The 24,801-nt window shown below is 38.6% G+C and overlaps 1 protein-coding gene across 1 annotated transcript in view; it reads right to left on the reverse strand.

Annotated features, from left to right (window-relative positions):
* Positions 1-3,175: 3,175 nt before the first annotated feature.
* LOC128741567 (uncharacterized) overlaps positions 3,176-24,801 on the reverse strand; it is a 39,833-nt gene continuing 18,207 nt past the window's right edge. The window contains exons 2-3 of the mRNA XM_053837483.1: positions 14,717-14,792; positions 3,176-3,788 (exon numbers count right to left, since the gene is read on the reverse strand). Of these exons, the coding sequence (XP_053693458.1) occupies positions 3,623-3,788; positions 14,717-14,792 (242 nt within the window). The 3' untranslated portion in view covers positions 3,176-3,622. The remainder of the gene's footprint in view (positions 3,789-14,716; positions 14,793-24,801) is intronic.

Here is a 24,801-nt window from a genome sequence, read left to right on the forward strand (position 1 = left end):
CAAATTTTCAGCCTCTAACAGATCTTGCAGAAATGTCGGAAGTATAACGTGTCCACGCATCATATCTTTAGTGACTTCAAAGCAGCATACGATACAGTTGATCGACACCAGCTATGACGGTTTTCCAGATAAACTGACGCGACTGATTAGAGCATTGCATCGCGTAATGTGTTTCGTATGCATCTCGGATACATTCTCGGCGAAAGCGGCGAAAGTTGTGACAAGGTCGCTCTTGAGGTGATCCGATGAGCGGGCACGACTTTCACCAAAGGTTACCAATCCTAGACATCGCAAATGATATCATAGTCAGGAACTTTGTGATGTCGCAGGCAACCTAAGTTACACTGAAAGAGAACTCTAAGAAGATTAGGCTAAAAATAAATGCGTCGAGTACGAAGAAAAGGCTCAAAGCAGATTAACGCGCGCCCCCACGGACGGGAACTGTTGATGGCGACGAATTAGAGCCTGAGCAATTCTTTGAGGAGTGAGCCCCCAGATTTTATAGCATAGTGTTATTTTGCGACACGCTACTGTTTGCACAAATTCGAAATCATGTAAGACCTAAGTCAGGGCGTGCCACTTGGCTTCTTATTCTTAAAAACAAAATAAAAAATATATTCCCATTTACCAAGTTTCTTAAAGCAGCAAATATCTCAAAAAGTTCTGTTTCCACTGCTGGTAGCTTACTAACTATTACCGCTTATATACTTACTATGAGAGATTCTGATGATAGCCTAAATGTTGGATTACAAGACCAAAAAAAATCAAATGGATGCACCGAACACGAACCGTAACACCAAAGATGATGGGTGAAATGTTTCCCGGTATCCCAAAGGGCAGTCATCATCAATCATGGAAAACATCTAAGCTCTTGCGCTACCAAATTGCCTGATCAAAAATAAAACTCTAGCGCGAAATCATGTTGCTTCTAGTTTTAGTAATACTATAATTTAATTTATTACTTAGTCTGTTTATCCCTTTGCGTGCTGTTATCATATTCCTTTACACTTTACACTTTTTACACATTTACAAAGGGTGGCTGTCAGCAGCAACCAAGCTAAAAAGGGTTGGACAATTTAAATAGTTGGCATAGAAAACCTAAACATGGCAATGCGTACTGAATTGCTGTGGAGCTGGGTTTGACCCAACACTCTGACCGACCGATCGGCCATCCTGGGAAGGGTGGCCAAGGGTGGGATTCTGAGACAAAACGAATGAATGAATGAATGAAGAACATTCTCAATGAAAATGTTCGGAAAGTCATTAGTCTGCAGTTTATATTTCCATTTCGATTAGTCAGTAGAGCCAGCGGGGACATGTTTGCTGACGCCCTCGTGATGCCAATTTTGCTTTCGTCCGAATCCAGGGGTGGGTTTCGTTAGGTGGACAAAATATTTGCTTTCTACGCAACGTCCAACAAGGGGCGTCAAAAGATGGACAGACGTTCTTAAAGGTTTTTTTTCGATTTTCGTGACGTAGGTCTATGTTAAGCTCATAGTTGATTGCCTGTCATCGACTTACCGGCTAGTCAAGACATGAGCGCTGACGTTCGAGCCTGTGTTCTGTGATTTATGGAAAGCTGAGGCTGGGAAATCTCAGCGGACTGTATTATCTCGCTTCTTAGGAGAGGACTTTCTATCCGCTGCCTTAATAGTGCCATGTTGTATACGGTTTGCAAGATATGATTTACTTAAAATTTTTGGATACGTTGGGAACGAATGAATTTGAAATGGGAGGTAATAACATTCATTACATTATTATTGTAATATGAATGGTGAAATATTTGTAAAATAATGCTAACAAAGTGGAAGTTATTTTCCAGAGAAAATTCGAAGTATATTAAAAACCCAACTATATAGGCTACATCTCTGACACAATAGTGACAAACTTTAATAAAAAAAATGACCAACTGGAAGAATAACATGTTTATTTCAGTCATGGGTTTCTTAATGTAGTATTTGGCATTTTACTTCTTGTTGGAAAGAAAAATAGAAACCACCATTTGGCAGATAACATTTCAAATACATACTCCACACGGTTTGCACGGACTGGTCTGAAAACTTTGGAAACAAAATACAAGTGTGAGAATTCCCGATACTTTTTCAATTCTACCTAAAATTAGTTCATTGTGTGCCTTCGTCACTTGAAGTTGAAATCAACAACGCATTTCCAAATGGAGTGGTAAAAAAACTTTCCGCTGACATGCTTTTTTCAGTTTTCTCAGTTGTACGGTGACCCAACGGCGCAGGCCACCCATGATTAGGAGGTGAAGAATAATTGATGCATTGAGAAAGGTTTGAACTGTCAGTCTGTATGGCAATATCGGTTGTTTTATTATATAAAGTTTTTCTTTGCTTAGCAGGTGAATGTTAAGCTCATTATGTGTATGGATGCCTATATGTTGTTTTTACTAGAGGTCTTTAAGTGAACGAGCAGTTACAAACATGCGGGAAAATGGGAGATAAATCGTATAACTATAGTATAAGAACATCGGAGAGGAAGTCTGATAAGTATGCTTAAGCTAATCTCATAATTGTTTGGAATTTGTCAATAAATATTTGTTTGAGGAAAAGATTTTGCGGAGTACTTTTCTCACTCGACCAAGACACATTCGTTTTTAGAGGCTGGGGAACGGTTACTGTCCGGTGGACGATGGGCTGTCCGATACTGCAAGGGGAATTGTGCTCCGATCACTTTTCCTCTAGTGCTATAATTATTGTTACTCCTATTACCTATGTGACTGATGCGATATCAGTCTCTAACATAATATGAATGTTTGCTTTTTCTGTTTCCATTACACAAACAGCGAATAAATTAGTCGTATCAAAATCCACTGGACATCTGAAAGTAACATTTAACGTCGTTTCACAAAGTTGAAGTTAGCTCAGCTCCTCTCAACATCGTGGGGCCTTAAGTAGTTGTGTAGTAATTGATAACTAGCTGCCGGTTGGTACACATTTGCTACATGTTTTGTAATTTGTGGTTATTTGGTTTCACTATCTGATCTAGATCTTAAATAATTGCCGTCCAAGCGGCTTGCATCATGACTTCTCTCAACTCATAGCTTTAAAATAAATAAAATTATCATTCTGATCAACTCAGACAATATTTTCTCTCTGTATATAATTATTATCATTTATATCATTATCATTATTATCATTATCATTACGTTGGTTTTTTGTAAAAACATATTTCTCACATCATGTTTTTAAGTATCCTTTTGTTTTTTTTTTTGTAATAAAATTACCCTTCTGCCGTCAACATTAAAATACATTGTTAATAGATCCATATAATTCGATTCATTTCCTTTTCATTCGATTTAGCATAAAAGCGCATGAACCAGATTTCACCATAAAATACATTAAATTAGAACCTACTTGTTTGTTCTTCGTCCATGTGTGTTCCAGTGTGCCGCATTCAAGTCTTCACCATAGTTGTTCGATAGCGATATGGATTGCTCCGTAGTCCAAGCGTTGTACCGTGAATCGTCAGCCGTTGTACGTAAGCATTTTTTTCTGTCACTACAGCCATCGGTTACCGCCGGTAGTCGCACAAATGCTATCAAAAGAGTGGCTACCAACGAAACCGACAGGTTCGCCATTCCGGTAAAAGAGCTCACCATTCATCCCCATTTTTGGAATAGGCCCATTCGCTGACAGCGACAGTTGGAGCCCCATAGGTTACACCGACAGGAGCTGTTGTAGCAGCAATCGTTGGATCGGTGGTCACAATTACCACCGCGCCGTATGCAGGCCCTTCGGTAGACTTGAATCAAAGACGAAGCACGCCTAAAAGCAGAATAGAATAGAGAAAAAAAGCAAGGTAAGACAATGTCAAGGAACGCGTTGTCATTAAAGCATATTGTCCAGAAATGTCGAGAGTACAGCGTGCACACGCATCATATTTTCGTGGATTTCAGAGCAGCATACGATACAGTTGAACGCGAGCAGCTATGGCAGATAATTCACGAGTACGGTTTTCCGGACGAACTGACGGAACGGGTTTCGGGGACACTCTCAAGCCCTTTCGAAACACGCAAAGGGTTGCGGCAAGGGGATGGACTGTTCTGTATGTTATTCAATATCGCTATTGAAGGTGTGATTCGGTGAGCGGGCATCGAAACGAGAGGTACGATCTACAGAAAGAATAGCCAACCCCTATCCTTCGCAGACGACCTCGGCAACTAAAACGAAGGCTAGAAGGATAAGGTTACAAATCAATGCGTCAAAAACCAAATATATGGTAAATATATTGGCTCTATAGAAAGCAACGCTTGCCTCCCACGTGCAGTGACTATTGATAGCGGTAAACTGGAAGTGGTTGATGAATTCGAATATTTGGGATTTTTGGTCATCGCTGACAATAATACGAGTAAGGAGATTCAATGACGCATTCAAGCTGCAAATGGAGCCTACTTTTCCCTCCGCAAGACGCTTTGATCAAGCAGCATACGCCTCCGCACAAAGCTGACGATGTACAAAACGTTGATCAGATCAGTAGTCTTCTACGGATTTGAGACTGTAACGGCAGACATACGTGCACTTTGCCGTATTTGAACGAGCGGTGTTGTGGACTATTTTTGGCAGAGTTCAATCGGACTGCTGCGGACGCACTGCTGGCACTGCTTGAAGAGGTTTCCGTCGTATACCTGGCAAAAGTTTGGAGACTACGGTGGGCCGGCCACGTTGCAAGGATGCCGGATGACTGTGCAGTGAAATCCATTCTCTTCAAGAACCCCACCGGCACTAGAAGAGCCCAACGTGTTAGATGGCTTCACCAGCTTGAAGCTGACTTGCGTGTGTCGAGACGTTCAATGGATTGGCGACGAGTAACCCAGTGGATTGGCCGCGTACAGTGGAGAGCAATTCTTGATACAGCAACAGCCATCCAGCTTTATACTGCTAAAATGAATGAATGAGCAGAACAATAAACTATCTTGCAACGATCCGATCTTCTTGCATTACTACCAGGCTTCGATCCCAGGTTCGAAATGTTCCTAGATAAAGACGTTCGCTCGGTACCGAACAAAACTCTTTTATGCGAGAACTGTTTATGCGGTTCACTGTATACCAATTCCAAAATTAGCTAAATTATTACAATAACAAATTGAAAGCGGAAGACCAAGTAAGAAAAACTATGCATTTACGAAGTTTTTATTTACAGCGCACAATAATTAATGTACTTTTGTGTTCATTTATTGAAAAGATGTTTTTTTTTCAAGAATATCAGAGGTGTCAAATTGAAGATAAACAGAGACGTCAAATTACCAAATTACAATTGTTTGTGTGAGACGCAGAAAAAGTAACTCTGAAAAGGTGGATTTTCCGCAATATTGAATTGCTTTTGGTTTAAAGCACTTCGGTGCACTGCGGTGTATTTAAGCGTTTTCACCTCAAATTTATTCGTGAAAACATTTTAGTTTTTCATGTAGACGCAGCATATAATATTACAGGAAAAATATTAGGCATTTCTTTACTCTTTTAACTATTATTAGCTGTTATTTTTGTTATGCAGTCGAATCGTTGGCCATATGTTTGACCCACAAATTTTTGACATTTTCACCCCCTTGATTCAACGTTCAACTGCATGACGAAAGCAAAATCGACAAATTTACAGCATTGACAAACATATTATGTTCATGACAATGACAACATGCAAAGCAATGCAAACAAAAAACAATGCTCTAAAGGAGCCTTTCAATTTGGTTTTATAACTGAATACGCTGCGAAGAGTTGTAGCTTTAGCAGTTATAAAACTGGCAATTAGCAATATAGGTGTATGAAGATATTATCAAATAATTGCTATCCTATTAAAGTATTTTAATCACCCGAACGTTTTATTGCGACAACGCAGTTGAATTCAAAGCGATAAGTGTTTCAACTATATGTATTCTGTAGTATGAAACTAAAAAAATATTTTAGTTTATTCAAATCCTGCTGCATACATATAATTATTTACATATTATTTACAAAGCGCGCCACTTTGACGTTTAACTATTTCAGTATGTGCGATTGAATAATATGGAGTTGAAAATCACAATTAGTATCGTCAACATCATTTGAGTGTTATTTATCACGTATCGATATAGGCTATTCAGGTTTTACTGCAGGTAGGGGAATGTCGGTGTGGTTGGGCCCCCTTTTGGCATTTGCTCATAACTTTCGTTACAGGAATTTCGGCAATTAAAATCATCGCTAAAATAAAATTGTTAGATGCATACGAATAGAGCGAAAATGTTCTTAAAGTCGGGCCATGCTGTATCGGGTGGGTCACCGCTGAAAATTACAGAAATATGCATGGAAAATATATAGGGTAAATGATTTTGAAATGGACCTAGTCGAATTCTGATCTTGAATGGACCTATTTTTAAATAAGAATTTTAGGATATAATTATCAAGTCTTTGTACTGTATTTAGCTTTTATGTTTATCTTTAATCATTTCTGAACGTAAATATACTAAAATTAAATTAAAATTATAGCCAAAACTACTTTATTGCCGCGTATTTAAAAGTAGCTGTTTTTCAGCGTTTTGGCAGTCACCATAGAGTATTTTCAAACTGTTACTACCCGGAACCCTTCTGGTTTGAAATAAAACAATACTCTTAAAATCATGCTAAAATATGTGTAATTTCAATTTAGGTATTTAAAAGTTCAGTAAAACCAGTAAAATCTTCAAATTCTTGAAAAATGTTAACCCCCTTTTTTGATCTTGAATGGACCTAGTATTGATTTTAGAATGGACCTAGTTTTGCGCTCCGAGACATCACTGCCGGTAGCTATCATTGCCTACCACCAACGAACACGCCGTTGTATATTCCATAAAACTGCTTGTTGTCACTATAGTATCTCCGTTTATAATTAATCTATAAGCACGGGATATTGAAAGTAGGCTTGATTTATAGCCTAAATAAAAACTTAATTATATTGATAAAACTAACTATCACTCATCCTCTTTCGTAGTTGCTTCATAGTGTTTGTATATTGTAGCCTCTATTTTTGAAACTAAAAAGTCTTCCTAATTAGTTAGCTAACATATGTCATTTTATGCCTAAAATAATATAAACTTAATTTGTACAAAATCGGTATTGTACAAAAATTTTAACCATCATTGATTAAAAGATAATATGGATCAAAAGATAAGAGGGATACTAACTGCCTTCTGTTAAGGGGGCATAGTACCTTTTCAATTTTTTAAAACCTAAATTTTTTGATTGATTATTTCGAAAGATTAACATTTTGACCATATGTGTTTGAAGTCGTTTGCATGAATTCCAAATATTGACAAAGTTACAGCTATTTGTACCACGCATGTCTGGAGCGATTAAACAACGAGTAAAAACTTCAACGTCGTTTTTCTCGAAACCAGATTTTGAAAGTCGGTACCATAAATACCTCAAGAACGGCTCAAGCAATTCTTATGATTCTTTTTTTGTTTGAAAGCCAACAAAATTATCTAGTGTTTGACCCATCCTTTTCTTGATATTGTAATTTTTGTATTTTTTAGAAATGTTAAAATCAATTTTTTCGCTTAAAAACCATACTTTTATGTATTAATTGTCGCCATTTTGTTATGTGTTCGGATTCTAAAAAAGGATGGATCAAACACGAGATAATTAAATGTTCTTTCATGTCGTTTTGGAATTTTTCAATTCGGATAAGCCCCCAGCGCCAATCCATGGTACCGCAATTCATGGTTTTTTTGAACGACTATCTTCAAGGAGCCGTAGGGGCAAGGGCCAAATCTGTTCTTGCTTTTAATATATACGTTATTATTTTCCATGCAAAAAGGTACGAAAAGAAGACAAAAACGAGAGAATTTTTTTGGACGATTTTCGGAAACTACGAATTCGAATTTCCATTTCTGTTTCGTGCTAGAAGTGTTAAGTACACTCATTTTTCGAGTTTTTCAGGCTGTAGAGCATACGGACAATTGATTTTATACTCATAGCCTACAAATTTTTTTTAGCCCCCCGATTTTTGAAGCCAATTTCCAAAGGGGGGGTGACAAAAACTTAAAAAATATTTGGCAAAGACCTTATATTCCGCCGATAAGTAAGCAGGTTGACTTCACATCACCTTTTGATCGATTGACAGATCGATTAAAAATCAGTTTAGTAAAATATTCAAAATCATGCAACCCGACTAACGTTGTACTACGTCATCCGTGGTCGCATCTTATACACAACTCCTCTGATTTTTTTCTTGGGGGATGTAAAGTTTTCTTTAAGCACCTCTCCCCTCTGACTTGTGACAAAATTAATACCTCCTTGTCCACCGAAATTGAGTGACCCTGAGATCTAAAATATTCAACTGTACCAGATAGAAAATAGGAAGGTTCACCTATTTTCTATCTGGTACAGTTCTTCATCGACTATCATTTAAAATTAAAACCTTGTATCTAACCTTACCTTTAAACCTAGTAGAATTACCAAGTCTAATTTTTTCAAGCACCATTTACAGTATGATTTCGAATTTGACAACAAATGCGTGTCGCCTATGTTGCCAAAATCGAAACCGTGGCAAAATCTAGACCATTTTTTAACTGAAAAAATTGCATATAAATGTGTCAAAAATTGAATAATTACCACTAATTAACGAATTTTTTACGATTGCAACGGTTTTATATTCAAAATGTTCGACAGGGGCTGTCGCAAACCTTTAGATACTTTGCAGTAAGACGTAGTCCTACGTCAGTAAAAGTCTGACCTTTCGAAATATGTAGTCACTAAATAAAAACTCGAACCCCACTGTACTTAATAAACTACGTTTAATACAAGTTATATTACATATTTTTAATGAATGGTTTAAATTTTTGAAACTAATAGGCGACATAATTTTTTTATGACGTAGAAATCGTTTCAACCATATCTGAACAACAGGTAATAATAAATTTCCAATATACAAATGTCACACACAGATACATACATAACGCATATCAAGTCACTGAAACATTGTTCAATTGTTGGGCTGACATAAAAACAAGACCCTCGGCGACTGTGACTGATTTCAAATTTTTCAACCGACTTTCATACCTTTCTAACAGAGTATAAGAAAGGTAAAAGCTGTTCAACCTTGTGTCCTATTAATAAATAGCAGTAGTATAGTTGTACTATTAAAAAAAAGTTCTTTGTTATTATTTTGTTCATTTACATGGAAGAAACTATGACAATCCAAATTTAGGTCCATTTCAAAATCAAAAATAGGTCCAATTCAAGATCATGTTGGGTCCATTCAAGATCAAAAATAGGCTTTGGCTAAAAACGATATATTTAATAAAAGTTTCATCAATTATACATTTTTAAAGTACTGATAATGTAGAAAAAAGGTGGTACTTTCCAACAAATAGTAACATCACCACATATTATTTATAAATGACGAGTAAACTGAGCAGGAGTGCGAGTGGTGGTGTTAAAAAGCGCTAAATAGGTCCATTCAAGATCAATTACCCTAATTTGTGACATGAAAAGATGGGATTCATCACATAGCATGCAAATCTAATGTTGTCTCTAATATTGCACTTCTACGCTCAAAATACTGGGAGCCCAACCATGACTACATAATTATTCAACGTTATCTTAACGATTGCATTGTTCCGGAACTACTCCTAGAAAACGATTTCATAGCAAGAAGAAAACTGTTTGAGCTACTGAATTCAGAACCCGTGTTATACAATCAAAGCTCACAATACTAGTCACAGAGATAAGATTTACAATGTTTATCATATATGACGCGGGTCTACCAAATCTAACCACATTACCCTACATTTATAGAATACATTGCCAGAATAGTTTCATGCATAAGTGAAAATAAATTTGCAAATGATTTGCAAAAGTTTTTCACCAGGCGTTAAAGCATTTCTTTTTACGTATGATGACAGTAAAACGTACTTCAAAGTTGCTAACAAACTCGTAACTTTAACCCTTTATAAGGCAGTGGCAACTATATTGCCACCAACAAAAGTTCTTTATTTTGCTTCTATAATTATATTGATGTCATTATAGACGCATAACAACTATTTTTCGTAAGTGGCAATTTAATTGCCACGGCCTTATAAAGGGTTAGAGCGAAATATAAGAATGTGGTTTTATAATAGTAATAACAACAATTCCCAAATACCTCCTGAACAGCGAGCCCGAAAAGTCGTATTACAGTCGAATCTCGTTTTACGTCCACTATTGGGAGGACGTAAAAAAATCGGTCGTGAAAAAAGAGGACGTAATTTCAAATTTTGGACGTAAAACGAGAGGACGTTAATTCAAATTTAGTTTTAAACAAATAGGGCTGGTAAACGGCTTGGTAATGCGTACCATCGGTGCCTTGTGCACTGGGCATAAAATAGACCCCACAGTGGTTCACAGCCTCTTACCTAGCAACTCCTACCCCAACCTCCTCGTGGTACCAGCCGGGATACGAGCAACCTCGGGTGGAGATCGGGTAACCAACCCCGGTGAAAACCAAGGTCGTATCCTGACAGGGGAGGAGGGCTCCTTCGAGCTACGTTGGCCCTCCGGCGATACTGTGGGGTTGGTTGCGGGCTTTGCAAGCCTGAACCACTAAAAAAACCAAAGCAATGGACTCCGTAAGTAATAATAATAACTGTAATCGGAACAATCGGCAAAGACCCAGGCGACGAAAACGGACTAACGATTGGAAATTAGGAACATGGAACTGTCGGTCTCTAAATTTCCTCGGAAGTACCCACGTGCTTTCTAAAGAAGTGAAGAGCCGCAAGTTCGACATCGTAGCGCTGCAGGAGGTATGCTGGAAAGGAACGATGGTACGTACGTATAGAGATGGTCATACCATCTACCAGAGCTGCGGCAATACACACGAGCTGGGCACAGCTTTTATAGTGATGGGCGAGATACAGAAGCGGGTGATCGGGTGGTGGCCGATCAACCCCCGAATGTGCAGATTAAGAATCAAGGGCCGATTCTTCAATATAAGCATAATTAACGTGCACAGCCCTCACCTCGGAAGTACCGATGATGACAAAGACGAATTCTACGCGCAGTTGGAGCGTGAATACGACCGCTGCCCAAGACATGATGTCAAAATTATCATCGGGGACTGTAATGCCTAGGTTGGTCAGGAGGAGGAATTCAAACCGGTGATTGGACGGTTCAGCGCCCACCCGCAAACGAACGAAAATGGCCTAAGACTTGTCGACTTCGCCGCCTCCAAGAACATGGCCATACGTAGTACCTTCTTCCAGCATAACCTCTACCATCGGTACACCTGGAGATCACCCAACCAGACAGAATCACCAATCGACCACGTTTTGATAGATGGTCGGCACTTTTCAGACATTATCGACGTCAGAACCTATCCGGGCGCTAACTTTGATTCGGATCACTACCTAGTGATGGTAAGGATACGTCAAAAACTATCTGTTGTGAGCAACATACGATACCGCCGCCCGCCACGGTATAATCTAGCGCGACTGAAGCAACCGGAGGTCGCCGAAAACTACGCGTTATCTCTCGAAACCGCGCTGCCGGAAGAGGGTGAGCTGGATGAAGCCCCTCTTGAAGACTGTTGGAATGCCGTGAAAACAGCCATTAACAGCGTAGCGGAGAACTTCCTAGGCAGTGTGGCACCGAATCGACGTAACGAATGGTTTGACGAGGAATGCCAGCAGATATTGGATGAGAAGAACGCAGCGCGGGTACAAATGCTGCGTAGAGCCACCCGTCAGAATGTGGAGCGATACAAACAGAAGCGGAGGCAGCAAACCCGACTCTTCAAGGAAAAGAAGCGCCACGGAGAAGGAGTGCAAAGAACTCGAACAGCTGTACCGCTTTCACGACACACGGAAGTTCTATCAGAGACTCAACGGATCTCGCAAAGGCTTCGTGCCGCGGGCCGAAATGTGCAGAGATAAAGATGGAGGTATCTTGACTGATGACCGTGCGGTTATCGAAAGGTGGAAGCAGCACTACAATGAACACCTGAATGGCGTGCAGGCGGAAGACCATGATAGCGGAGGAAGTGACCACATTGGTGCAGCAAGCGACGAAGATGTGCCACCCCCATCGATAAGGGAAGTTAAAGAAGCCATCCAGCGCCTGAAGAACAACAAAGCAGCGTGAAAGGATGGCATTGGAGCGGAACTTATTAAAATGGGCCCGGACAAGTTGGCCGGCTGTCTGCATCAATTGATTGTCAAGATTTGGGATACGGAACGACTACCGGAGGAGTGGAAAGACGGGGTTATCTGCCCTATCTACAAGAAAGGTGATAAGCTGGATTGTGAGAACTACCGAGCCATCACTATCCTGAATGCCGCCTACAAAGTGCTGTCCCAAGTCCTCTTTCATCGACTATCGACAATAGCCAATAGATTTGTGGGAAGTTACCAGGCCGGCTTCATGGAGGGTCGGTCTACAACAGACCAAATCTTCACCCTGCGGCAGATCCTCCAGAAGTGCCGCGAATTCCGAGTCCCCACGCACCACCTGTTCATCGATTTCAAAGCCGCATATGATAGCGTAAACCGACAAGAGCTATGGAAAATTTTGGACGAAAACGGCTTTCCGGGTAAGCTTACTAGACTTATCATGGCAACGATGGATGGGATCCAGTGCTGTGTGAGAATCTCGGGTGGATTGTCGGACCCATTCGAATCTCGCAGGGGACTTCGACAAGGAGATGGTCTTTCCTGCCTGCTATTCAACATTGCGCTTGAAGGTGTTATAAGGCGAGCGGCGATCGAAATGCGGGGCACGATTTTCGATAAATCCAGTCAATTTATCTGCTTTGCTGACGACGTGGATGCTGTCGGCAGAACATTTGAGGCGGTGGAAGTTCAGTACACCAGACTGAAACGCGAAGCAGAGAAGATTGGATTGCAGATAAATACGTCTAAAACGAAGTATATGCTGGCGGGCGGGACCGAGCGCGACAGGGCTCGCTTGGGCAGTACCGTGGTAATCGACGGGGATGAGTTCGAGGTAGTCGACGAGTTCGTATACCTTGGCTCGCTGGCAACAGAGGACAACAATACCACCCGTGAGATTAAAAGACGTATTATCAGCGGAAGTCGGGCCTACTACGGACTCCACAAACACTTGCGGTCGAACAATCTGAGCCCCCGTACAAAGTGCACACTGTACAAAACGCTAATTAGACCGGTTGTCCTCTACGGGCACGAAACGTGGACATTGCTAGAAGAGGACCTACGAGCACTCGGAGTTTTCAAACGGCGGGTGCTAAGAACCATTTTTGGCGGCCTGCAAGAGAACGGTGTATGGAGGCGAAGAAAAAACCACGAGCTCGCGCGTCTCTACGGTGAACCCAGTATTCAGAAAGTGGTTAACGCTGGACGGATACGTTGGGCAGGACATGTTGCGCTTTGCAATCGAACGCACAAGTACCTAATCCGGTTTTTTTGCATTATAGCACATTCGAGTGAATAGACCGGTAATGCGTTTAACGTTTCAAATTGAAATGTTTCAGTGCATCGTCGCGCTATTCGCTGAAAATCTCCCAAACTTTTGTAATGTAAATTGACAAAACGTCGTCGTTGCGACAGCGAAAACTTCAGCCATAGATTTATATAATCGGTACTATAGTCTAGCTTTATGAACAGTGATGCTATTCCCAGGATAAAATATGCTTAGTACTGAAAAACTCGATGTAGGTACGACTTGCCATCGGTGTCCATGCCAGTCGTCATGTCATACGTTCGTACGATGTCATTGGAGGGGAAAGGGGAGGGGGAGGAAACTTTTGGCGTATCTCGATAAGAGTATTGAGTAAATAAAGTGGATTCCACTCCAGACAGCATGAAAACACATTTTTCACCAGACGAAGGATAACATCTGTCCGGTGGAGTTAGGCAGAAATGGGGTCTTTTGTGCGAGAGGATTTGTGGAAATTGAAATTTCGTTATTTCTATGTGACATCTACTGTGGTTTGCAGTGTGGATCACCGATTATTGAAATTTTACCATAAATAGCATTCGAGTCAATTTGAGGAGGAATTTCTGAGAGAAGTGTGCCTTTGTAATTGGGAATCTGTCGAGATCATTGCGATGAAAGATATAAGTAACATGCATTTGTTTTTTTGATAATTAACTATCTTTGTATAAAAAAATATTATTTCTATAGAAAACATTAGAAATCGGGGAGGGTATTAACACCTTTCACACACAAACAATGCACTCACTGAGTAAATATGTGAAGAACGATAACATTAGGAGAACGTAATAAAACTGGATATTGGGCCATATAATAGAAGACGGGCGCGGTGGTGTGCAGGAAACACACTTGACCGGCAATCGAGTGTAGTGGGCGGGTGAATCCCTCCTGCTTAAGTCAATATTTTTCGTAGCCTATCTATCATTTTTTCAGTTCATTCAATTTTTTTGTTTTTCAAATCAGTATTTATAAACTAAAAAAAACTTTTTAACAAATTTAAGAAAAATGTCCAAAATTTGAAATAAAATGTTTCGGGTGTGTTGGTTTTGACGCTACTATACTGACAAACTAACCTTTCTACTACTGTGTTATTTGAAAACGAAAAAAAAGCAAACCACACAATACTGTCAGCAGTCAATATCGATTATTGGACTGTTTACTTGACATCGAATGGCTTGATTCTACTAAGATTCGAACCCACGACCACTGCTTGTCTAAGCAGACTCGGTAACCTTGCGGCTAAGGGGTCCCCCTCTGCTGGTCCTTAGGTAAATCTTTAGCTAATCAATACTTACTTGGAAGCACCTTGTTGCATCATGTTATCCAATAAACTATCGTCTGCTAAACTTTTTTCATTGTCTTCAGTATCCTCTGAAATTAGATAGATATGGGAAAAATCAATTAGCTCTATAGGTAGTATTCCTGATCATGAAAATTAACCGTGGTAGATGTTTTTGTTTCTTTATTCTTTATTCTTAATCCTGGCCAATTTTAACTTTTTGATTACCGATGATAATAATACTGTAACTACCAACCAACTTTCTCTAACATCTCTAGACGACGGCACAGTGCCGAATGCAGAGTATACTTTTTGGAACTTAATTCCGCTTATCTAGTTGTCAATTTTTTGTTCAATTTTTTTTTCGAAGAAATAGACAATTCATAGGAAAAGTTTATGAAAAATAAGTCTAGGGTATACAAAATTGACTTCAAACCTTTTGAACGTCCATCAGTATTGAACAGTTAGGTATAAAATTGTTCCTAATTATTATTCTCTGTTTAAAGAAAGCATCTCTTATCATAATACTTTTTCGAAAAATTGTTGATTAAACTTTCGTTAATCAAGAAAACACTTGAAGGTTAACAGTTATAATTACTCTTTTGTCACATTACTTTAAAAAAGTTTTCCATCAAGCACTCCTCTTATGAATAAAATCCATAGTACAAAAGGGAAATAAAGTAACAACAAATTTACCACCTGTTGGGTGGTGTCCTATGTTGTGGTCAAGAAGATTTACTGCAATTTATTTCCACTCCCAAGCGCAAATAGTTTTCCAGACATCTGGTTCCATCAGTTTTCCACCTGAGACGCGCAGCAGTATGCCATCTTAATTGCACCGGAAAAGGATTTGTCCGGAGCTCACAATAATTAAACCATAATACTCAGGAAAAATGACAACAAACTTTTAAGTGGAACGACATAAATAAATGCATCTTGTAAATCTATTGTCTAAGTGCTTCTATCCAGCATTTCCCTGCCGGCCTTGCACAAAAAGGGCAAGTACGTGACACTCATCATAAAACACCGGCAGGATCAAAATGTGATCAGCCCTGATAGCCAGGAATTTCAACGAAATGATAACTGTTCCAGATGATGAAACAAGCACAATTCCTTTAAGCGCTTTACCAAAGTTGAATGAGCACAATTACACTCCAACATGCTACTGTGTGACGCAGTGTAACAGCAACAAACGACCACGTACAAGAAGCTCTATCCGGGACAAGTAACTGGACTCCGGATCATAATGATGGAGATGCTCGGTAAGAAAGTATGTAGTAGAATCTCAAAGCTTCGTAAAAGTGCATGCACTACTTGTTTATGCCCTTGAGTCAGCCACAGAAAGCAAGGAAATAGATACAACTGAGTAGAATATCAAATAAATTAAGGTGCACATTATGTCAGGAAACAGAGCTTTCTATTCCAGTTGGAAAATTAAATTTGAGATTTGGTGTGATGGTGTACTATCAGGTGCGTTATTAAAATAGTTTTGCATTCAGCCCAGTCTGTTCCTACCGTTGCACTGTTATTATAATGCCTGATCGCAAGGATAACTACTATTCATGAATGTTAAACCAGTGGAGCTCACCCTACATTGATCCGAATAAATATAGCAATCAAAAAGGTGCAGTGATTGCGGTGAGTGGGATGAAAGTTTTACCATTGTTGACTTGCTCGCTGTAAGTAAGTGACTTCCGGGTGAACTCTGCCTGCATGTTACAAGTTTATTTTGAGTTCAAGCACATAAAAGATACCTATACAGAAAGTATTATAGTTTGAAGTGACCCTTACGTTTGTTGCATTAATGGTTCAAATGTCCTTCGTAACAACAACACTGTGCCTATTTTTCCGTTTAGCCTCGATTCCAATTATTTGTTAAGAAAGTACGTGTGCATCATAATAAAATCTGTGGCATTAAATTTATTCCACCCAGCTTCGGTAGAATGTGGGCAGATACATTCCGGAAATTGAATTTGTTTTTTTATTTTGCACTCCAGTTGGCATGTGCGGGAGCTAGTTAATGACCATAATAGACACGTACCGCAAGAAACCCATAAACTGTACCGGAATAACCGCAGAAGATGTACACAGCAGTGATTTTATTGGCGAACATAACTATAAAAAATGTTATCTTATCCTTATAATCCTCGTTTCCACACTTCAACAATAATAATCTAATTTGATTTGACATTTCAATTGATTGAAACGGATGGAATATTTTTGCATATTTTGAAGCAGCATGCACATGAAAAGCAGAAAACAGGAAACTTTTACATATAATTCAACAATTTATGAATAACTATAAAAGATACATTTTTCACAAAGCTCAATATTGGAAAATATCATTGATTTTCTAAAGCAGGTTTTCATTTGAAAACAAATGATTTTAGAAGACGGTTCTTGTATGTTTTAGTCACAGTAAAATATCGCGTACTATTCAATGAAATGAGTCTGCATTCTTTAAAGATCAAATATCTTATGAGAAAAGCTGTCGGAAACCGGCATATTCCCGTATACTCGTAGAGCTTTCAAAACATTTAACATAATACATATTAGATTCAAGCAATCATAATACTATACTTTGGGCTTGAAAATTGCCTAATTTAGTCAAAAAACTTTGTGAATTGAATAAAAAATGAAACAAATTCGAACTAATAGAGCTTCGGTAAGCACAGGTTATTACAGGTAATTACAAGAACATTTTACCAATTTTCAGCATTTTTAGGTTATTTTTCATCTATGAATTGTAAAATAAGATATGTATCGATAGAACAATTATAAATTATTTTAAACATCTTAGTAAAATTTCCTTAGCAGAAATTTACAGGAAAATAAGAAAATATTTGATTTCACTAATTAAAATTGAACGGAACAGTTTTCTCACTTTCTCGTAAAAAATTGACAGCTATTTTCCGGCCAATGAAAAATAGATTAGTTTATCTGAAAACAAACAAGTTAAAAATTTAAACATTTTCATGCGATGAGATGCGAAAACATGTTGCCACAGCTATAAAGTGGCTTACGATGGCTGTATGCAAAATCTCTATTTGATTATCCGCAAATGCGACAATTATTAATTATTGCCATGTTTTCCTTTCGAACGTTTCGTATGAATATTAATATGTTTATTTCAGAAAAGTTGGTAGAACCCCGACAACTATTTGCAACAAAATGGAATCTGAGCACAAAGCGTGAGTTCAAATTAATTTTATCACTGCACATTTCCTGCTTCCTGCATTATGAAAATGTACTACTTTTTCAGTTACATTGCAACGAAACAGCAAGCACCACAAACCTAACAATAACAATACCTAATGGTGTATTTCTCACCGAATAGGAAAAATAAAACAAAAGTGCTTTGGCTGTACTGCAGCAGCATGTGCTCTATGCATAGGTACAAGAAACTGTACCTGGGAAACTGAATATTTTACATTGCATCCCGCATGCACGCATTATGCACGGCACATTTAAGACTTATGATTTACGTAGCACCACGGTGCACCGCTGCGTCGACACTTTTACAATGCACGGGCATTTCTATAATGCTGATACAATTTCGCTTTTCCTTCCCTTCAAATCCTGTCCAAAATCTGGAAGCCAAAAAACTGTTACAGAAATTTTTTCCAAAATTCTTAGAATGATATTTTTTTAGGCTTCATATCGTTTGAAGTTTTCCAGTTCAAGGAACTAAAAAAACACGCGGTAAAGATGATACGCTCCATTTTTCGATCATGATCTTCTACTTTTAGTCGAAAAGGGTAGACCTTATGGTTACAGGGTACGGCAGGAAAAAATGCGAAAATTTATTTATTTATTTCGTCAACCGATGTAGACTAGTATAATATATACAATTTTCTCATATAAAAGTCTTATAATTAAATGAAGATTAAAAAGTGTACTTATTCTTATGTATCGTTCGCTACGCGTTACGATTACGTGTTGACTGAAAGTGATGTTTAAGTCTATGCCGAGACATTGTAAAGTCAATGGTTTCGCAGTATTGATTATACGAGGCCATCATACGATTTAATGGACCGAATTTTGCATAATTTGTGCGATAATGGCTTATGGCAAATAAATTTCGATTACGAAGTTGCCGAGTAGGTGTACAAAAGTTCAGTTTTGATAAAAGTGTTGCTGAGTCAATATGCTGCGAAACGATATCGTTTACAAATAAGACCATTGCATATTTACGACGCTCTTTTAATGATTGTATATTTGTAAGCATGCAGCGTGCTTCGTATGATGGAAGAGGAAATGTTGTCCAACCTAATTTACGAAGGGCATATAAGAGAAATTGTTTTTGTACTGATTCTATTTTTCCTTCGTGCGTGATGGAAAAAGGTGACCATACAATGCTGCAGTATTCCAGTATTGACCTCACATAGGCAATGTATAATGTTTTGATTGTGTATGGATCCAAAAAATTGTAGCTAAAACGTTTAATGAAAGCTAGCATGTTATTTGCCTTGTGTATTATTGCATTATAGTGGTCGATAAAATTTAGCTTGGAGTCTAAGATAATTCCTAAATCCCTAACTTTTTCACATTTTTCTACTGTTTGATTTCCTAATCTGATTGAGACTTCTGGTGTAGTTCTTTTTCTGGTAAATGTTATTAGATTGCATTTTTTTTTACATTAAGTTCTAATAGGCTTTTTTACACCATGTGTAGAATATGTGTATTTCATTCTGGAATACATTGATGTCTTCTTCATTTCTTACTTCCAAAAAGAGCTTCATGTCATCGGCATATATTAGCACTTTAAGTTTCTTGAGAATGAAGGAAATGTCGTTTACATACAAAATTAAAAGAAGAGGTCCCAAATGAGAGCCTTGAGGGACCCCAGAAGTGACTTGAATTGGATTTGAGTTCTTTCCGTTAAATTTAATTATTTGTTGGCGATTAGATAAATACGATTCAAGCCATTTCTGGAGCCCTGGTTGAATTCCATTTTTTTGCAATTTGAAAAGCAGCGTTGGTATGTCAATGCGATCAAATGCTTTGCTAAAGTCCGTATAAAGTGCTTCTACATGGTTTCCATTATCCATTGCATTCAATGAATAGTCAATCAATTCCAGTAAATTTGTCGTAGTCGAGCGTCCTTTGAAGAAACCGTGTTGCATTTCTGTAATTCTGTTTTTAATTTGCAGGAATAATTTTTCATTAATAATTGCTTCGAAGAGTTTTGGAATGCAAGAGATTATGGCAATCCCACGATAATTACGTACGTCAGATTTCCTACCTGATTTAAAGACAGGCACTATAAAAGAGCTTTTCCATATTTTTGGAAAGATTCCAGATTCCAGTGATAAGTTAAAAAGCCAAAACAAAGGAGCTGTAAACTCCATTGCAAGATTTTTTATGAAAACTGGAGGGATTCCGTCGGGTGCAGGTCCTTTTGAGGCATCTAAATTTTTTAAGGCCTGCAGAATGTCCTGGGCATGAAGTTGGTTGACACCTATGTCCACTGAAAATTCCGGATAAAATGCAAAATAGTCGCGATCGCGATCTTCTTCAGAAAATGTTGTATAGATTTCTTGAAAAAATTTTGCAAAGAGATTACAAATCTTTTCCGAGTTATCCCCAACTCTGGGGATGGAACTGGAAAGTTGTCAGATTTTAGTTTGGTTTTCACGTAATTAAAGAAGTTTTTAGGACTGGACTTTATTTCAAGTTCAATTTTTGAGTTGTACTCTTCAAATGCATTGCTGATTGCTAAATTAAGCTGGTTGCATATGTCCAAGTATATTGCTAAATTTTCACTATTGGCGTGTTTTTTATAAATTTTATGGGCTTTTTGTTTGCGATTTTTTAGATTCTTAATTTGACTGTTATACCAGACTGCCCGCATAGAAATGCATAACGAATATTAATGTAAAAACATTACGGTTACTATGAATTTTACTGTTTACAACACTTTATGCTGTAACTTCACTTTTCATATTAATGTAAAAAGTATAAGGGTCCATGCCTAATGGCACGGGCGCAGGCTTGAAGTAGGACTACGAATGTAGCGCAATTCGTCTCCCAATGCTAAAGCCGGTGATTTTTGTATGAATTTCATATATGGATGCTCAAGTTGCGCATTAAAGAATTGTGTTCTTACATATGAGAAATTCATAATTTCAACTCTTCAGATAATTTATATGGTGGACCTGAAAAGGTCCGTTCATTAATCTCTAATTCTCAAATTTCTGACTCGTAGTGTCCATTGTCAACTTTCGTCCTTCAGATGGGCTTAGAGATGTCCGTTAATCGTTCGATTAATTCAACTAATCGAATAACACAAGGAATATTCGAATAATTTTTAATCGAATAATGCCAGCACGAGTAGTTGAATTAATCGAATAGTTCAATCAGTACGTATAATCCCCGAATAATGCTCGGTAATCGTTCATAATCGTTCGATTAATCGAATTATGCAAAGAAATATGCGAATATTTCTAATCGAAGACCACTAGACCTTTCCAGTTATGTGTGTATTGGTGCTTGAAAATGAGGCAAACAACAACAGTAAACAAAAGAGATGCATTCCTTTGTCACCAAGGTACAGAATGAGTTTCGTCTTCCGTTGGCTTAAATACCAGCAAATTTTCAAAATATGTGCTTGAATTTGGAACAGGATGAAAAATTTGACCGAAATATGTGCTCTGCAGTGTGGCAAACGGAGAAACACAACTACTAATCGCTATTTTTCGGTTTGTTCCTCCAGCATCAGCTGTTCCCCAAAATGAGGTAAACATCATGTATATACACGCGTATTTCGTGTTCGCTAGTGTGGGTGCTTGAGCTGTCAGAAAGCTCTCTAGCACGAATAGTTGAATTAATCGATTAGTGCAGACAAGGCTCACCGATTAATCGGTAATCGAATAATTGAAAATTTCGGACATCACTATTCCCACCAATTTAAACCCTTTGCTTCCGCGACCAAACTTTGGGTTTTCTAGCATATTTAATTTCTATTATAGCAGCTTATTGTCAATTGCAAGTAAAATTGTACCATCCAAAGTGCGATATCGCTCATAAAGTGCTATTTTGCATTAAATCGTTTCGATCTTCGGCGCACTTTTTCGTTATCTTCCAAGCAATAAGTGCGCCGAAGAGACCGAAACGATTTAAGCTAAAATAGTACTTTTATGAGCGATTGCGCACTTATTGATTGGACAATTTTCCTTGTAATTGACAATAATAGATCGATGTTTCGAATCCAACACGGTCGGCGTAATTTCCACTCCACACCAAACAATAATCGGCTGCTGCCGAGTTTTACCACCTTTGCCGCGTCCGGATCCGGACAGGGAGATAAAGTCGTAACTCTCATTATTATTTGTAACCCAAACAACGCGAAAATGATGCCGTTCGCAAAATCAATTCAACTGCTTCATATACTTATTCAGTAGTTCTTAAAAGAACTGATTGTTTTCTACCAGCTGTTAATAATACAAATCGAAGAAATTTACTGCTTGGCAGCAGCTTTTTTCGGACCGCATTCTCCGTTAGAACTTCTTTTGGCTTTGGAGTTTTCGAAGCCGTTGCTATGGTCTTTATTGACTTAGTAATCTTGCTTCTCGCTAGCAAGTTTGGTAGGCGAAGGAACCGGAAGCGCCAGTTCTTTGTTTGGACCAGCTTTTTATTGTTGAAAACTAACTTCAAAGCCTTTTTCACGAATGTGTCCAACTTTGAAACGTCACAATTGTAGCTGGCGGCGATATACTTCTAGACGGCTTGCAACGAAGATCCGTTGACTCTTCGGTTTATTGGCGTCTCGCTTAGTGAATTTGGATGTCTTCGTTGCCTTATTCCGGGGAAGTAGCAACAGCTGAAGCTCAACGATTTTCGAGCGGATTCTAAATAGAGCGTAAATTAAATACAATCAAACTTTGATTCGAAGGGAATTTAATCCACAGCTCTTCTCCTATATATATTTCTGTCACCCGTGTTAGGAAAGCATTGGCGTGAGAAGGCAAAAATAAGATTAAAGCAACGTCATGAGTTAGAAGACCGCATGGTGAGTCACCACATATTTATCGTTTTATAGATCAAATCAGAAGAAATTCTTCATGATTTAAAGAATCAGCGACATTTGGAAATTTAAGTAAAGAAATTTAGTATGCAGAAAATTTTCATCTCTTCATAAACAAATTCGTTCGTCCTAAAAAGGACGTGTTGTGGTAAATTATGTGGTTGAAAATCCGGCCAGCAGAATGGCTTGAATGTTTGAAACAACACCTCCCAGGGCAATGGTGACAATGGTTACCGGACAGAGCATTTTCCATTGATTCAAGCTCTTCCGCTCCCGCAACCAAATATTCCAATATAGCTGATAATAGATCGATGCTCCGGTACCAACACGTTCAGCGCACTCTACACCAAACAATGATCCGCTACTGCTGCTGCCGCTGCGCTGCGTTTTACCAGTTTGCCGAGTCCAGTGAGGGAAATCGCAACTCTCTGCTGTCTGTTCTGCTTCTGCACCGTACCAATGCCAATGCAAAAATGATGCCGTTCGCCGACTTACTTCTGATTATATAGGTACCAGAGCAAATGGCAGCAAGTTGTAACAAAGGCGGATCAACGTAGGGCAGAGAATCATAGACACGAAAGAAAGGCGGTACAACGAAACCGTACTCCGCACATTGTTTGAACACAGGGATGGCACGGCAACGAGCATGGCAGACGTGCACTCACAGTTGTGTTTGTCTTAATACAGTTTAAACATGTAATTTCTGACGGGCTCATACTTCGAACGCTCATACTAAACTGCCAACATCACTATAAAATGTGAGAAAAATCAATTTAACTGCTTCGTATACTTTTTATTCAGTAGTTCTTAAAAGAACTGATTGTTTTCTACCAGATATTAGTAATGCAAATCAAAGAAATTTACATCTAGGCAACAGTTTTTTTCGGGCACCTTCTCCGCTGGAACGATTTCCTTTGACTGGGGCTTTCGGTGCCTTTGCTACGGTTTTCATTGGCTTAGTAAATTTTTGTTCGGGGCACCCGCATATTTACTCCAGTAGTACAGCTTTAATCGGAGCCGCCTTTGCAGCAGTTAGCAAAGATATTGTTTTCGTCCGTTTTATCAACCTTGAACAAATCGGAAGCGCCTGTTCTTTTTGTTTGGACCAGCTTTTCGACAGCTAATTTCAAAACCTTTTTCACAAATGTGTCCAACCTTGGAACGTCACAATTGTGGCTAGCGGCGATTTACTTCTAACGGCTTGCAGCGAGGATCCATTGATTTTACTGGGTATTGATAGCAGCAAAAACCATATCGTTCGCTGGCGGGCGAGTCGGTGGCTTCTTCGGTTTGTTGGCGTCTTGCTTGGTGAATTTGAATGTCTTTGATGCCTTATTCCGAGCAAGCAACACCCACTGAAGCTCAACAATTTTCGAGCGGATTCTATAGAGCGTAAATTAAATACAATCAAAACCCATAGCTCATCTCGTATATATTTCTGTCATCTGTGCTAGGGAAGCATTGGCGTGGGAAGGCAAAAACATGAAAATAATGAAATAATGAATATAGTCTAAGATTTTCTCAATTATTAAACGTCTGTTTGGGAAACATGGAATCTATTGTATTGTTATGGATTTTTTGAAAAATTTCCAATCGATTGATACCAATATCTCTAGAATCTGTTGACGGATGACTGAGTTATAAGCGTGCAAACCATAACCACTTTTCGTTACATGTTCCCTTCTCGTTTTTCTAAAGTGCACCCCAATATAGAAATCAAAGAAGTAGTCCTACTTCAAAACTTTACGATTACAATGAATTTTATTGTTTACTACACTTTATGCTGTAACTTCACTGTACCGTTCTTGGAAAATTTTTCATATAATTCGGCAACAATGCAAATTGTTTAGAAGCAGGAAATAATCTCTATCTAAGGTCCAATCCTTGGCAGGTTGAGTTATTTGTAGACACAAATTGTGTCTCTTCCTCCGTCTACTGTAGAAACCACCGATCGAGAAGTTTAATCTAATTCGTTTTACTGACGGGACGACGACATTATGCAGGCGCTTGCGACTTACTTGTTCGTCTGTCAACTAGCATTGGGCGATACTGCGAAAAGCATCGATATTCGAATA

The sequence above is a fragment of the Sabethes cyaneus genome, chromosome 3 (assembly GCF_943734655.1).
Source record: "Sabethes cyaneus chromosome 3, idSabCyanKW18_F2, whole genome shotgun sequence".
NCBI classification, from domain to species: Eukaryota; Metazoa; Arthropoda; class Insecta; order Diptera; family Culicidae; genus Sabethes; species Sabethes cyaneus.